Genomic DNA, 17,153 nt, shown 5'->3' with positions numbered 1-17,153 from the left:
GGACTATCACTTGTCTGTGAATAAAAAATGTTTTATCTCTTTCTTTCCAATATGTAAGCCTTTGTTTTCTTTTTAGCTTAGTACACTCTCTAGGACCTTCAGTATGATGCTGAGTAGTAGGGATTACAATGGGTATCTTTGTTTTCTTCTGGTCTTAGCAGGAAGGTGTTCAGCCTTTCTCTTAAAAGTATGATGTTAGCTGTTGGTTTTTGTAAAGTTCTTTATTTGGTTGAGAAAGTTCCTTTCCATTCCAAATCCTTTTAAAATTTTTACATGATGTTGAATTTTGATTATGTTTTTTCTGCATCTTTTTGGCACGGTGTTGTTTATAATATTCCCTTATTATCCTTCTAATATTTGAAGGACCTATAAGGACACTCCATATCATTCCCGATATGTTTTTGTCTCTTTTTTATTGGTAAATCTAGTTAGGATTTTATTAGCTGTATTAATATTTTCAAAGAAATAACTTTTGGGAAGTGGAATATTTCCCCCGAACTTTGGTTTTAGAAGTAGAAAAATGAGTTGGTTTTTTTCGTTTGTTTATTTTTACTTGCTTTTTTTTTTTAAGTCTAACTTCAGAAATGTAATTAGGGATGGCTTTGAAAAGTCATAGTTTTTAAAAAAAATTGTGGTAAAATACACATACCATAAAATGTACCATCTTAACTGGTTTTAAGTATACAGTGCAGTAGTTTTAACTTTTTTCACATTGTTGTATAAACGATCTCCAGAATTCTTTCACCTTGCAAAGCTGAGACTGTCCTTAATGATGATCAGTTCAGTTCAGTGACTTCCCACTAACCCGTCCTCCTGCCACTGCCTAAGCCTCTGGCAATTCCTATTCTACTTTATGTCTTTATGAATTTAAAAAACTCTACAAATCTCATATTAGTGGAATCATACAGTATTTGTCTTTTTGTGACTGGCTTATTTCACTTAGCATAATATCCTCAAGAATAATCTATGTTGTAGCAAGTATCAGAATTTGCTTCCTTTTTCAGTCTGAATAATAGTCCACGACATTATATAATAATCCACAATAACAATAATAATCCACAATAATCCAACAACACGAGAAGACTCTACACATGGACATCACCAGATGGTCAACACCAAAATCGGATTGATTATATTATTTGCAGCCAAAGATGGAGAAGCTCTATACAGTCAGCAAAAACAAGACCGGGAGCTGACTGTGGCTCAGATCATGAACTCCTTATTGCCAAATTCAGACTTAAATTGAAGAAAGTAGGGAAAACCACTAGACCACTCAGGTATGACCTAAATCAAATCCCTTATGATTATACAGTGGAAGTGACAAATAGATTCAAGGGATTAGATCTGATGGAATGCCTGAAGAACTATGAACAGAGGTTCATGACATTGTACAGGAGGCAGTGATGAAGACCATCCCCCCAAAAAAAGAAATGTAAAAAGGCAAAGTAGTTTTCTGAGGAGGCCTTACAAATAGCTGAGAAAAGAAGAGAAGCGAAGGCAAGGGAGAAAAGGAAAGATATGCCCATTTGAATGCAGAGTTCCAAAGAATAGCAAGGACAGATAAGAAAGCCTTTCTCAGTGATCACTGCAAAGAAATAGAGGAAAACAACAGAATGGGAAAGACTAGAGATCTCTTCAAGAAAATTAGAGATAACAAGGGAACATTTCATGCAAAAATGGACACAATAAAGGACAGAAACTGTATGGACCTAACAGAAGCAGAAGATATTAGGAAAAGGTGGCAACAATACACAGAAGAATGATACAAAAAAGATCTTCATGACCCAGATAATCATGACATTGTGATCACTGGACTAGAGCCAGACATCCTGGAATGTGAAGTCAAATGGGCCTTAGGAAGCCTCACAATGAACAAAGCGAGGGGAGGTGATGGAATTCAAGTTGAGCTATTTCAAATCCTAAAAGATAATGCTGTGAAAGTGCTGTACTCAATATGCCAGCAAATTTGGAAAACTCAGCAGTGGCCATAGGACTGGAAAAGAAATGACATATATACCCATTTTCATTCCAATCCCAAAGAAAGGCAATGCCAAAGAATACTCAAACTACCGCACAGTTGCACTCATCTCACATGCTAGCAAAGTAATGCTCAAAATTCTCCAAGCAGGCTTCTACAGTATGTGAACCATGAACTTCCAGATGTTCAAGCTGGATTTAGAAAAGGCAGAAGAACCAGAGATCAAATTGCCAACATCAGTTGGATCATTGAAAAAGCAAGAGAGTTCCAGAAAAACATCCACTTCTGCTTTATTGACTATGCCAAAGCCTTTGACTGTGTGGATCACAAGCAGTGGAAAATTCTTCAAGAGATGGGAATACTAGACCACCTTATGTGCCTCCTGAGAAATCTGTATGCAGGTCAACAAGCAACAGTTAGAACTGGACGTGGAACAACAGACTGGTTCCAAATAGGAAAAGGAATACGTCAAGCCTATATATTGTGATCCTGCTCACTTAACTTATATACAGAGTACATCATGCGAAATGCTGGACTGAAGAAGCACAAGCTGGAATCAAGATTACCAGGAGAAATATCAATAACATCAGATACACAGACGATACCATCCTTATGCAGAAAGCAAAGAAGAACTAAAGAACCTCTTGATGAAAGTGAAAGAGGAGAGTGAAAAAGTTGGCTTAAAGCTCAACATTCAGAAAACTAAGATCATGGCAACCAGTCCCATGACTTCATGGCAAATAGATAGGGAAACAGTGGAAACAGTGGCTGACTATTTTTGGGGGCTCCAAAATCACTGCAGATGGTGACTGCAGCCATGAAATTGAAAGATGCTTCCTCCTTGGAAGAAAAGCTATGGCCAACCTGGACAGCATATTAAAAAACAGAGATATTACTTTGCCAACAAAGGGCTGTCTAGTCAAAGCAATGGTTTTTCCAGTAGTCACGTATGGATGTGAGAGTTGGACCATAAAGAAAGCTGAACACCAAAGCTTTGATGCTTTTGAACTGTGATGTTGGAGGAGACTCTTGAGAGTCCCTTGGACTGCAAGGAGATCCAACCAGTCCATCCTAAAGGAAATCAGTTGTGAATATTCTTTGGAAGGACTGATGCTGAAGCTGAAACGCCAATACTTTGGCCACCTGATGTGAAGAACTGACTCATTGGGAAAGACCCTGATGCTGGGAAAGATTGACGGTGGGAGGAGAAGGGGATGACAGAGGATGAGATGGTTGGATGGTATCACTGTCTGGATGGACATGAAATTGAGTAAGGTCCAGGAGTTGGTGATGGACAGGAAGGCCTGGCATGCTACAGTCCATGGGGTTGCAAAGAGTTGGATATGACTGAGGAACTGAACTGAATAATCCACTGTATGTATTTTGTTTATCCATTCATGTGTTGATGAACACATGGGCTGCCTATACCTTTTGGCTATTGTGTGAGCAAGTATCTGTTTGAGTCCCTGCTTTCCCATCTTTGACGTATATACCCAGAAGTAGAATTTCTGACTCATAGGATAATTCTATTTTAAAATTTCAAGGAACTACCATACTATTGTCCACAGCAGATGCATGATTTTACTTTCCCACCAACAGAGTATAAAGGTTCTAATTTCTCCACTCTTAACCACACTATTGTTTTCTGTTTTTTCTTTTTTTTAATAATAGCCGTCCTAATGTGTATTGGTGGGAAAAATGAAGTTTAAGTGACTACATTTATTTTCCAAATCCTCACATATGTGCCATCTATTAGGAAGGCTTATTATGGAAAAGATTTCTGTCCTGGGTGTGAGTTTGAACATGATAAACGAATAGAATATGAGTTTTCCCCTTTCTGATAATTTTTAAATGGTCTATATTTGTTTCTATTAATACCAGTCTGTGACTTTAAAGGCTTTGCAGATAGAACAAAATTGTCTATTTGAAGTTCCTTTTTGGTGAAAGAAAAACAGAAATGTATGGAGGTCTTCTGGAGACTGAGTTTAATAATGATCAATAATGTAATCAACCATGCCCACATTATGAAATCCTATATAAAAATTCCAGACACCAAGCTCAGTGGAGCTTCCTGGTCGTTGAACTTACTGATGTCCTGGGAGAGTGGTGCACCCATTCCTGTGCTCTGTATTTTGAACTGTGATATTGGAGAAGACTCTTGAGAGTCCAGATTCCTGTGCTCTGGACTTTCCTAACCTTGCCCGAGGTATCTCTTCATTTGGCCATTCATTTGTTGTTGTTGTTGTTGTTTTTTTTTTTTTTGGCCGTTCATTTGTGTCCTTTATAATAACATGGCAATCATGAGTATAGAGCTCTCCTGAGTTCTGTGCATTGTTCTGCTGCTGCTACTAAGTCGCTTCAGTCGTGTCCGACTCTGTGTGACCCCATAGACAGCAGCTCATCAGGCTCCACCGTCCCTGGGATTCTCCAGGCAAGAACACTGGAGTGGGTTGCCATTTCCTTCTCCAATGCATGAAAGTGAAAATTGAAAGTGAAGTTGCTCAGTCGTGTCCGACTCTTAGCGACCCCATGGACTGCAGCCCACCAGGCTCCTTTGTCCGTGGGATTTTCCAGGCAAGAGTACTGGAGTGGGGTGCCAGAATTGTTCTAGCAAACTTTAAAACCTGAGAGGTTGTGAGAGACCTTGAATGTGTAGTGGGCCAGGCAGAAATGTAAGTATCTTGGAGACACCTGAAAGTTGTAACCAGTATTTGAAGGGGAACAGTCTTGTGAGACTGAGCCCCTAACTCTTGATGTTTTTGCTAACTCTGAGTCATGTTAGAATTGAACTAAATTGTAGGACACCCTGCTGGTGTCAAAAAATTGGTATCAGAACATACAAAGAAAATCAGGAGGTATTCCAATGCCTCTTGGATCTGCAGAGGTTTTCTAATATGGACCAATGAAAAAACTTAATATTGTAATACTAGGAATTGTGGATTTTATAAGACAGTGACATAGAGCAAACAGTACATTGAACATAGCTTTTAATAACCAGGTGACCTTGGAGAAATCACTTGACTTTGAAGATTCTCAGTTTCCACATCTTTAAAAATGAGGATAATGATGCTTTCCTGTAGTAGTTAATTTTGGGTCTACTTGGCTGCACCACAATGCCAGATAGTTGGTCAGACGTTATTCCCGATGTTTCTGTGAGAGTGTTTTGAACAAGACTTACTTTTAAACTGGTGAACTTTGAGTAAAGTAGATTGCCCTCCATAATTTTGGTGGGCCTCATCCAATCAGCTGAAAGCCTGACTAAAACAAAAGATTGACCTCTCCTGGGAAAGAGGGGATTCTGCCAGCAGACAACCTTTGGACTTCAACTGAAACATTGGTTAGATCCTCACATTGGTCTCCAACCTGCTGACCCACACAACAGACTTTTGACTTGCCAGCCTCCATAATCGTGTGAGTCAGTCCCTTAAAAATAACCTCTCTCCCTCTCTCTATATCTGTGTCTTTCTGTATCTACATCTACAAAAGTACAAAGTGGAAGTTGCTCAGTCATGTCCAGCTCTTTGCGACCCCATGGACTATACAGTCCATAGAATTCTCCAGGCCAAAATACTGGAGTGGGTAGCTTTTCCCTTCTCCAGGGTATCTTCCCAACCCAGGGATCAAACCCAGGTCTTTCGCATTGCAGGAGGATTCTTTACCAGCTGAGTCACCAAGAAGCCCATCTATATCTATATCTATATCTATATCTATATCTATATACAAATTTATTGATGGGGCTTCCCTGATGGCTCAGTAAAGAACCTGCCTGCCATGCAGGAGACCCTGCAATGCAGGAATCCTTGGGTCAGGAAGATCCCCTGGAGAAGGGAAAGGCTACCCACCCCAGTATTCTGGTCTGGAGGATTCCATTGACAGATGAGCACTGTGGGCTACAGTTTATGATGTCTCAGAGTTGGACACAACTGAGCAACCAACACACACATACATATACAAATATACACACACATATATACACATAGGGGCTTCCCCAGTGGCTGAGACAGTAAAGAATCTGCCTGCAATGTGGGAGACCTGGGTTCGATCCCTGGGTTGGGAAGATCCTCTGGAAGAGGGCAGCAACCCAGTCCAGTGTTCTTGCCTGGAGAACCCCCATGGACAGAGGAGCTTAGCGGGCTATAGTCCATGGAGTCGCAAAGAGTCGAACATGACTGAGCGACTAAGCACAGCACAGCATGTACACATAGAGTATGTATATATGTACATGCTTTGAGGTTAACAAAGTGTCTTTCACAGACATTATCTCATTTAATTCTCATAATAATCAGGTGAAGTAGTATATTGGTCAAGGTTCTTCAGAGAAACAGTACAATAAGATGTATACGTACATGTGTACACACACATAGTCATACATGCCTGCATGTATACAGACACATTACATACATGTATACACATGTTTATATATATACACGTGTGTATAATTAAATAATGTCTGTGATGCTACTCTGTGAACTTCAAAGCATTGTAAAACTTATTCCCTCTAGGACAGGTAATGTGTACTGAACGTTGTGTTGAGTCTTTATAGACATATAAATTAATGTCTACAAATGTGATCTCAGATGGATGTTACAGACAGATGGATCTGAACTATCTCAGAAGAAGTGACAGCAGAAAGAGTAGTTTTCTGGGCTTCCATTCTGGACTAGTATAGCACCTGTTTCCATGCAGTGGAAATAAAGTCTATGTGGACAGGAAAGCACGTGGCTTAGTTAGCTTATTTCAGCATACTTCCCCAGCATCTGGCACAGCGTTCTGCATAGTCATTGTCCAGATAACTGCTGAAGAATAGGTGACTTTATTTATGTGATCACTGAAAAAAGCATGTTTTGTGAGTGACTAGGTAGAAAGCATTAAATACCTCAGACTTAACATAAAGAACTTTAGCCTCTAGCATGGAGGATTGGAAAGTGCATATGTGTTGAATCTGTTCATGCTGCAGAAGAGTTGAAGGTCCATTAATCCTAATCTGTATGCTGGAATCTTAGTCTGGCTGGGATAGGCCAAAGCCACTCACTCAGAATACCTCAGTGAATAAATCCACAGCCAGCCCTCACTCTGAAACAAATGGCCTTGCTTACTTGGGCCTTTGCTGAACTTTGCTTAAGAACAAGGTACAAATAGAGCTTGATGGCAAAGTCAGAACCATTACACTGAATAAATGCTTATAAACTCCAGAACTATAACTGGAAGGCAAACTCTGCCCAGTGTCTGCCCAAGTGTCAACTCAGATCTCTAGAGGACATTTCTTGTAGCAGTCAATGGCCAGTCTGAATTGAACTAGCATGCTTCACAACTTTATGGATTGTGGTTTATGTGGGCAGATATTTTGAGACCCAGTTGTGGAAGAATATAGTTGCTTTCAAAATATTCTAGGCAAAACCTTTGGTTTGAGAAATAGACCAGACTTCTAATCTTGTTGATATTTTGGGAAGTATGTCATCACAGTGATATTTTCAGGCTGCTCTGGATATGGCCAGTAAGGGAGAGACCATCAAGACAAACTGCCTTAAATTAAGACAACAGTGGGATCCTATTTTCCACTTACAAAATTGGAAAAAACAACTTGAAATTAATACCCGGTATTACTGAGACTATATCTCTACACTGCTGAATAGAAGGCCATTTATCCCCTTCCAAAAAAAAATCTTTAAAAATATGCACATCATTTGACTTCAAAATTCCACTTCTGAGATGTTTTCCGAAAGAATAATTTCATCTCAGCAACAATTTATCCATTAGTGTATGTTAAACAAGTGTTTCTTGTAATAGTGAAAAATTAGAAATCACTGAGCTATCCAGCAGTAGTGAATTACCTGAAAGAATTTACCTGTATTCATGTGAAGGAATAGTATGCAACTATTAAAAATAAGGTTGTAAAAGAATATATGATGACATGGGAATTTGTTCATACTCAATTGTTGAGTTAAAAAATAGTTTGCAAACTTTAGGTACAAAATAAGTCTATATTGCTTTTAAAAATTAAGTAAAAGAATAATCTATACATGTGCAAAGAAGAGAGGCTAGAAGACATACATTAAAATGTTAATAGCATCTGTTTAGGTGGTAATTTTTGTAGGTGATTTTTACCATCTCCTTTATGCTCCCCCTAGCAAGATTTCTGTAGTAAATATTACATCAACAATTGTGAGAGGTGGAAGGTAGCTTTCAACATTTCAAACAAAATGAATAGCAAACAAAAAAACCTAAAATGAATTAGAATTGTCCATTAATAGAGGAGCAAGTCCATTTTACAGTGCTGTGATTAAACTCTGGCACATCCTAGGACTTTACATTCTAAGGCAGTTAGTTCAAAATGATTTATGGAAGTCATGATGGTTCATAAGGGTCTTAAAATTTTTTGCTATTTTCACTTAATATGAAGTATTTTCTACCCACCCTGTGCTAAGCCTTGGACAGCATGAAGTCCAGAGACTGAAGCAGGGAGGTAGCTTGACACATTCACATGAATGCTAGGACACAGATGCCACCTTACAAATGGGAAGTTTCAGCCCTTCAGACAACACACTCCATGCTACTGAAATCTAAAACTGTGTCTGTAGAAAAAGAAAGAGCTTGTAGCCAGATCCGTTTGCCTGTGAGGGTATTGAGAAGTTAGAAATGTCTGGGGTAAATCCTTAACATCTGGAGGGTGATGTCATCCATGACATCCAGCCTTTTCTACAACTGTCCCTGGTGTCCCTGACGGAATGGACTGAGGGATCATCCTGTCTATTCATATCAACCATCTGCTGCTAATTGATGCAGCTGGCTGAGCAGTGGATCTGAAGTTTTAAGACTGATGGTGAAAATGGCTGCAAGGTAGACAGTTCAGTCTGAATGAGTGCCCATCTTGTGAAATGTGACACTTTCCCCTGTCTGTCTCCATTTGTTCCAGAGCCATAAGAGGGAAAGACCCAAGAATGTATTTTTTTCGCCCATAAATGAATGAGCCAGAGATTTAGACAAGATTGGGCTCTAAATCCAAAAGGGTACCAGTAGTGGTCGGACAAGGGAAAATGTCCAGACTAACTTAAAGCCATTCTTAGCAAATTCCCCCTGTAGATGATTCAGCCTTGCCTAGATAGGTGTTTTGAATTACACAAAATCCAGAATACTCTAGAAAAATGACAGTGGCTAGAAATGTAACCACATAAGTTTCAGAATGACAGCTCCAAGGACTAGGCATTTTCTATGGTCTTCTGTAGCCCTTTAAAAACCAACAGTGAATGCAAGTAAACTCACCCTTAGGCGTCACTGTTATGTCTATTCTCAAAATTTAAAAATGAAAGATTGCAAAGCATTTCACAACAGGTACTTCCCCAGCCCACCATCCTTCCAAGAATCCAAATGGACAGGAGGTCACAAAACACACCACCCATTAGCTTGACTGACTCACCTTGATGTTGCTGCTCCTGAGGAAGCTTCAGTCTACAGGTGTGCACACTGTTGAACAGGTGGCTACTGCCTTTTCTTTGCATGGTAGACAGGGTACTGGCAGTATGGCTGTGGATCCAGGATAGTAGGGTATCCCTTCTCTTGGCCTGTCACCTAGAACGGTGTCACACGTTACCCAGAACTACAGAGGTACAAGCAGATCCTGTCCTTGCCTGGAAAAACATTTACTTCTCTAATACATTTCCAAGTGCTTCCTAGTCATGATTCTTGAAATAAATATTTACCAACTTGTAGCTTCTCCTACACATGAAGATTAAAAGTACAACTAATTCTTCTTTTATTTCAAAGCACATTGAAACTTCCCCTCTTACAGTGTAAAATCCTGTGAAGTAACCCTTTTTCTAACAGATTATAGTTTTGCAATTATTGACTCCTTCTGTGGATGTGAATCTAATGTCCTGAGTATTTAGAGATGACTGCAGATTAACCCATACACAAAGGAAAGAAAAAGTGCTACTGAGTTAAATCAAGAGATTTCTAAGCCTGGTCTGAGTTTCCCTCCGTGACCGCTGAAAGTGAACAGTTCTTAAGGGAGGCTGGAAGAAGGAGGAGCCGAGTGGGCTAGGCTGATTAGCATAAAGAGGCAGGCGAAAATGGCATTTAGAGTTGCTTTGAATGATAGTGACCAAAGCAGGATTCTGAAAAGATGCCCTGATGTTGCAGTAATCACATATCTGACTTCTGCTGTTTTGTTTGTAATTAAAAGGAAACCTTAAAGCAGGAGTTTTTACAGCATGGCTATTCACTTGTGTACGTGAAATCTAAGAGAACTGCTAATGAGCTCATGGAAATGTACTGCTAGAACTTTTAACTTCTGTAAACACCTCTGAGTCTTCAGAAAGGGGCAGCTTTAGAGCCACCTGCCAAAGCAATTATTTGGAATTCGGGAAGAAAAATAAACACAGAAAACATTATCTTTCCACGGATCTGTTTCCCCTTAGATACTATTTTCAGATCATAAGACAAAGCTATTTCCAGTGTTTTCTTGTGCTGAAATAGCACACTTTACTGAAATGTTGAAAATCGTTTATATTATAGCATATAATAGCATATTTCATTACAGCTTGAAAACAAATCCTGAACACCCTTCATGGAACTTGGGAACTGCTACCCCTGAAATTTTAATGAATGCTGGTAGATCCTGCCCTTCAAGACTCACAGGTCTTACATATTCAGAAATGAGGTTGTGGGCCAGGACAAAGGGAAAGGCAGAGCTGTTTAGCCACAGAGTCTGGAACCTGCATCTTCCAGGGCACATTTGGAAACTGGTGCTAACAGCTAGGGTATCTAGTTGACACCCTAACTAGAAGTTTACCTCGTAGTCAGATCTTGGTGGGAATCCTCATTTTACTTTGAGGTACCTAAGAGCTTCCCAAGAGTACTCTGAGCTATGAAAGCTCTTACAGAATGCGTGATTGCTCTTTCATAATTCTTACTATTTTTATCAAGCTGCTTTTACTATGTATATATATAATTTCAATATATAATTCATCTATTGCAGTTTTTTAAGTAACTCAGAGTGTAACAGCTTATAGAAGTGCTTAGCTACACTGAAATAAAAGGATTCCACTGAAATAAAAGAATTCTTTTATTTACTAGAGAACCATAGTTTCTGCTTTAAATGGCTGGTATTTATTTCCTGCTTCACAATGATCATGGTAGGGGACTGAGGTATTGTTTTGCTGAGTTACATAAAGCTATTGATATTCTATCAGATTATGGGTCTCACTAAACCTATTATTATATAAGTAAATCAAATTCCCCACAAAACTACAAGCAAGCCCTTGGGAAAAATTGATATTTTTAAAAGTGTTTTATAACGAGAAATATTTTACCTACCTATCTATCTGAATAAGAAAAAAGAATATAGCATAATAAGTCCTGTGCACTCATTGGTTAGAGTTAGTCATTAGTAGCTTATGCATAATCTTGTTGCAAATCTGTGTTTCATCACAACCCCTTTCCGCCTCACTCCACCACTTGAAGCATCCCAGACATCATTGCATTCATACATATTTCAACATGTCTTCCTAAAATGCTAGGACTTTGAAAAATGGAACCATAATAAAAGTGTCACCCCTTTAATAATTAAGCATGATTCCTTAGTGTAATTAAATATCCAGGTATTATTTTGTTCAAATTGGGACCCAGAAGTCCACACATTGTATTTGGTCGCTATGTCTCTTAAATGTTTTTCTTTCTGTAGGTTTCTCACTGAGAAATGTTGCTTGGAGACTAGCATCTACATTTATCCTAATGTAAGGTCTAGTGTTTCAACGAAGCCCGCTTGATGCCTCCATCATTCTTACTCATGAATGGATGTGAAGCTGGAAAAAAGACAAGAAAAGGAATGCTCAGCTGACCATAGAGGCTATCAGCCAGCTTTCTGGCCCTAGAGCTTGTATTGTGTAACCTTGAACCTGGTTTCTCTGTGTCCAACTGTCGTGCATCATTGAGTGAGTCCTGGGCAGTGGCCCTGCAACTGAGTCAAGAGCATGCTCTTACACTGCCTGTTTAGTTACACTTCTGCTCTCAGAGGACTGTGTTTTGACTCTCCAATTTCCATTGGAAATAAGCGAGTGTAGCTGAAAGGAGCATGTCATAGGAGTACATGAAATAACGTCAGCTGTATCAGCCATATGCCAGACACACCACCAGGTTAGTAATTCATAATGGGCATGTTGTACTTTGCTTTTTGCTTATAAGAAAAAGCAAGAAGTCAGAATGCAAAAGGTGAAATCTGGTTGGGTCAAGAAACAGGTAAATAATATTTGGCATTTTTGCTTGTAGATTGTTTAAAAATGAATTAGAATCCTCTGAAAGCCAAGCTTCTTCATTTATCAGCTCTCTCTGATGCCACAATGGTGCTACCAGTTTCCTTGATTTAAGTTCTTCTCTCCCATATCCTTTCTGCCTATCCTGTGGCTTTGTACTCCCAGAAGAATAGAGTAGAATGGCATGTCACACTTAGACAGTTGATCTTGTCAGTCTTATCAGACAGTTGATCTTATTGCTTTGGGGTGATACTGGAAAAATTGATATTTTATGATTAGAATTCTCAGAAAGCTATGAATTCTAATAATAAAATATCAGTTTTATAATCTAAGTGGTTCTCAGTTTACAGGAGAAATTTCCTTATTCTTCTTTCAATTGAACCATGTTTAAAAAGCATCATACATTATACATTAGCTCACAAGTGAGTTACTTGTTTAATAATAATCTGCCTTGTTTCAAAAGTATGTATGATATCTAGTTGACAGGTTTACCTACTCTTTGAGGGTCTTTAGACTGTTCTGACAGAGAAGGCACTGGTGACCCACTCCAGTACTCTTGCCTGGAAAATCCCATGGACGGAGGAGCCTGGTAGGCTGCAGTCCATGGGGTAGCTAAGAGTCGGACACAACTGAGCAGCTTCACTTTCACTTTTCACTTTCATGCATTGGAGAAGGAAATGGCAACCCACTCCAGTGTTCTTGCCTGGAGAATCCCAGGGACAGGGGAGCCTGGTGGGCTGTTGTCTACAGGGTCGCGCAGAGTCGGACACAACTGACACGACTTAGCAGCAGCAGCAGACTGTTCTGAAGCACAAGTATTATATAAATACAAAGCCATAGTATTCATCACTCTCATTGCCAGAGCATAAGACTCAAGGCCCTTGATATGATAGAATGCAGACACAGAAAACTATGAGACACAGAAACCTTAATGCAATTCAATCTGAACTAGTGTTAAGACTTTAGATTTTCTATGCTTTTAAATAACAGATCCTTGCTCCTTTATATCAGCCAGTGGTAGTTTTTTTTTTTTTTTTTTTCCCCCAAATAACTCTTCCTTCCACCAAAGATACTGTGTGGATGAGAATGTTGAGTTTCAGAATCTCACAATGGCTTATTTAACATGTATATCCAAGAATCTGCCTGCAATGCAGGAGACCAGGGTTTGGTCCCTGGGTCGGGAAGATCCTCTGGAGAAAGGAATGGCAATCCACTCCAGTACTCTTGCCTAGAGAATCCATGGACATAGACGCCTGGTGGGCTACAGTCTGTGGGGTTGCAAAGAGTCAGACATGACTGAGCGACTAACACACACATCCTAATGTACCATCAAGGCAGTATTTTTAAGCAGTTCAGAGTCATGTTACTCTAACTTACTGCATGTCTTCAGCGCAAAGAATTTCCCAAGTAATACAGTTGGCTGGACCCTGTGATTGCTATTTGGAAAAACAAAAGAGAGGCAAATGGTTGTATTAGAGATTGTTATGCTTGAATACTTGCTCCTGTCAATAGGTTCATGAGGCTACACTGGCATGGCACCAGATTGCTTACTTAAGTTGCTTGCTATTCTAAAATTGCTACTATTGAATGCCAACATGTGAGTTAGGTTATCAGAAATGTTGCCACACTCCATAAATATTGCCTTGGTAATTCAAACTAATTTTGACATTTCATGGGTGAGTCTCAGATTTGACTGCCATAGGGCTCCCTCTGGAGGTCAGCAGAGTCCAAGGTCAATTAGTAAAACTCGCCTCAGGATAAGGTTTATCCTTTGCCTCAGGATAAACCCATGTGTTTTTACCCAGTGACCACAAGAATGGGGTCCTTTATTTGTGAGCTGAGGGAATAATTACCTGTATCTGAGACTATAGGAAGGTTACCTGATTATGGATGTGATTTTAGCCAAAATGAAAACACAACAAAATAAAGCCATAGGTAGAGAAATACTGAGTTTTATTTTGTTTGTTTATTAAGTGGCAAGGAAACTCAGAGTGCAATGGTTCTGGTTCCATGTTGTCCACCATTCTAGGTAACAGCACATACTCCTACAGAGTCTGAATTCCATCTGAATTCCATCTAAACACAGGCATCAGGGTCAGTGGATTCTCAGCAGAACTGAACTCTTTGAAGGTAAATACTCATTAATTGGGATCATTTCCAAATTAAAGCAAACTAACTTGCACCAGATCAAACTCTTGTTATTCGTTTGAATTTACATTTGCAAGAATAAAATAATAAACAAACTATGCTTTCATCCTCTCCCTTCCTCCTTTCTTTCTTCATTCATTTTCTCTTTTTCTTTCTCAATTTCCCTTTCACTCATTTTTTTATGTTATGTGGAGTATAATATAATTTAATTAAAAATTTTTATATGTGGGATTTGTCTCAAAATAATTTAGACGAGAGATATGGGGGTAGAGATGAAATAAAATTGATCATAAATTGATAATCATTAAAACTCAATGATGGGTACATGGGATTTATTGCACTTTCATGCCTATTATTTTTTTTTTTACATTTCCACTATAAAAAGTTTTAAAGTATAATTACTGAATGAATCTAATTGAAAAGGTACAATAGATAGGTAATGTGCTAAATTTATCAGGATGTAGAAAGAAATTCTTCAAATTTCCCATTCAATCTTTTACTCCACATTTTATAAAACATACACAAATATAGGAAATGTTAATATTCATAATGTATTTATATGGCAGTACATGAATACAATTTATAAACAATGGTAACAATACTGGGGTCCAGTCTCAAGTATCTGGGCCATGATCATCAGGAGACCTTTATGGCAGAGAAAGAAGGCAGCTGCTGCTGCTGCTAAGTCACATCAGTCGTGTCCGACTCTGTGGGACCCCATAGATGGCAGCCCACCAGGCTCCCATCCCTGGGATTCTCCAGGGAAGAACACTGGAGTGGGTTGCCATTTCCTTCTCCAATGCATGAAAGTGAAAAGTGAAAGTGAAGTCGTTCAGTCGTGTCAGACTCTTAGCGACCCCATGGACTGCAGCCCACCAGGCTCCTCCATCCATGGGATTTTCCAGGCAAGACTATTGGAGCGGGTTGCCATTGCCTTCTCCTGAAAGAAGGCTAGATTTATGTAAAAATGACACTCTCATTTAAAGAGAACCAAAGAGTCATTTTACTCATGACTTCTCAACTGTATACTTCCCTTCTATACCAGTTTTTTATTTCTATTTCTAAAAATTCAGGTAGGTTGTGTCTTAGCTTTGGCTGCTAAAATAAAGCATCATAGACCAGTGGCTTAAACACAACAGAAATCTCTTGTCACAATTCTGGGAGCTAGACTTCCAAGATCATGGTGCTAGGATGTTTAGGGTCCAGTGAGCGTCCTCTTCCAGGTTGCAGACAACTGACTTCCCACTGTGTCCTCACGTGGTGGGAAGAGGGGAAGAGGGCCCTCAGGGGTCTCGTTTATGAGGTCACTAGTCCCATTCATCCTGGAGGAGGCAGCCCACTCCAGAATTCTTGCCTGGAAAATCTCATAGATAGAGGATCCTCTTGGGCTACAGTCCATGGGAGCCACATGGACTCCCAAAAGAGTCCAAAAGAGTTGGACACAACTTAGCGACTGAGCACACACAAAATCCCATTTATAAGGGCTCCTTTCTCATGACCTAATTGCTCCCCACTGGTCCTACTTCTATCACCGTCATACTGAGGGGATTACAGCATATGAACTTGGGAAAAGACAAATATTCCCTCCATCACAGCTTGTATTTGCAACAATGGGAGGGAGTTTTCATCCAAATTCAGCTCCTCAGTGAGGCACTGAGGAAAAATGTCTATGAACTCTTTGTATTCCTACATGCATGACTTCAGAGGCCTGGCCACAGTATTCAGTGGATATCAACTAACTTCTTACTGTAGAACCCCAACCACTTCTTGCCTCCCACCAGAGAGAACCATGAGTGTGGAGCACAGAGACTGACACGCCAGAGACGGCCGTGAATTTCATCGGAAGGATAATGAATTCATGAAATCACACTAGGGTCCCATCTGAGCCTAACTGCTGAGACTGACATCAACAGCAGAACCCAGAAGTCCTTGCCAAGTTTTTCTCTGATGACATATTTTTAAAACCTGCATAATATCACTTTGGAAAGAAGTAGGGCTTCGTTCTTCTTGACTTTCCTTCATGCAAGGAAATCTTTGTCAGCTCGGTGGCTGAGACAGCCAGCTTTGCAGCTGCGGGAATTTTCCAATTGCATGAGAGAGCTTCATTAGAAATCATCTCCACTCTCACCCTCCAGAGGAAAATAAAAAGAAATGATGACTCCAAACAACAGACATTTTTTTCTTTTTATTTTCCTGACTCTATTTTCATGGGTTATTAAATTGTATGTTTAAAATTATGTCACTTTTTATGATTTATTAAAAATACTGTTTACAGTTACACAAAGCACAAAAGATGCTAACTAAATATGATGGAAAGATGGAGATAGCTGGCCAGTCTGAATGCAAGAGGAGAAACCCTGCTGGGAGCTGACTAATGATTTTAGTCAGCATTTGGCAGCCCAGTGAAGGACAAACATAGCAGATACCAAGAGGAAATATCTGTACTACATGTCAGAGAGTCAGCCAGGCTGCCTATGACAGACAACTTTATTTGAGGGAATTATCAATAGAATTATGAAATAAAGTGAAGTATGTATATGTAAGAACTGTCTAAAAGCAATTAAGTAAATATATATGGCTTCCCCTTCTAAGGGGAATTTATAACTTCTAAGGGGGAAGTTATTTCCCCAATAACTCAGTGGTAAAGAATCTGCCTGCAGTGCAGGAGATGCAGGAGACATGGGTTTGATCTCCCTGTCAGGAAGATCCCCTGGAGAAGGGCATGGCAACCCACTCCAGTATTCTTGCCTGAAAAATTCCATGGACAGAGGAACCTGGTG

At 39.5% G+C, this 17,153-nt stretch overlaps 1 protein-coding gene and 1 long non-coding RNA gene across 6 annotated transcripts in view; one reads left to right on the top strand and one right to left on the bottom strand.

Moving 5' to 3' along the window:
• RANBP3L (RAN binding protein 3 like) overlaps positions 1–9,976 on the bottom strand; it is a 55,009-nt gene extending 45,033 nt beyond the window's left edge. For 4 of the 5 annotated variants that reach the window (XM_027519900.1, XM_027519904.1, XM_027519903.1 and 1 more), the window contains exon 1: positions 9,393–9,976. In XM_027519900.1, the coding sequence (XP_027375701.1) occupies positions 9,393–9,474 (82 nt within the window). In that variant the 5' untranslated portion in view covers positions 9,475–9,976. The remainder of the gene's footprint in view (positions 1–9,392) is intronic. The other variant, XM_027519901.1, reaches the window with a different exon arrangement.
• A 1,716-nt stretch (positions 9,977–11,692) lies between these two features.
• LOC113879233 lies at positions 11,693–16,533 on the top strand. Its single transcript, XR_003507244.1, has 3 exons — positions 11,693–12,109; positions 14,255–14,355; positions 16,155–16,533. It is a non-coding gene; the product is annotated as an uncharacterized LOC113879233 (long non-coding RNA).
• The last annotated feature ends 620 nt before the right edge of the window (positions 16,534–17,153 follow it).

This window comes from Bos indicus x Bos taurus, chromosome 20 (assembly GCF_003369695.1).
Source record: "Bos indicus x Bos taurus breed Angus x Brahman F1 hybrid chromosome 20, Bos_hybrid_MaternalHap_v2.0, whole genome shotgun sequence".
Taxonomy (NCBI): domain Eukaryota; kingdom Metazoa; phylum Chordata; class Mammalia; order Artiodactyla; family Bovidae; genus Bos; species Bos indicus x Bos taurus.
This window is presented reverse-complemented; position numbering and strand designations above follow the sequence as displayed.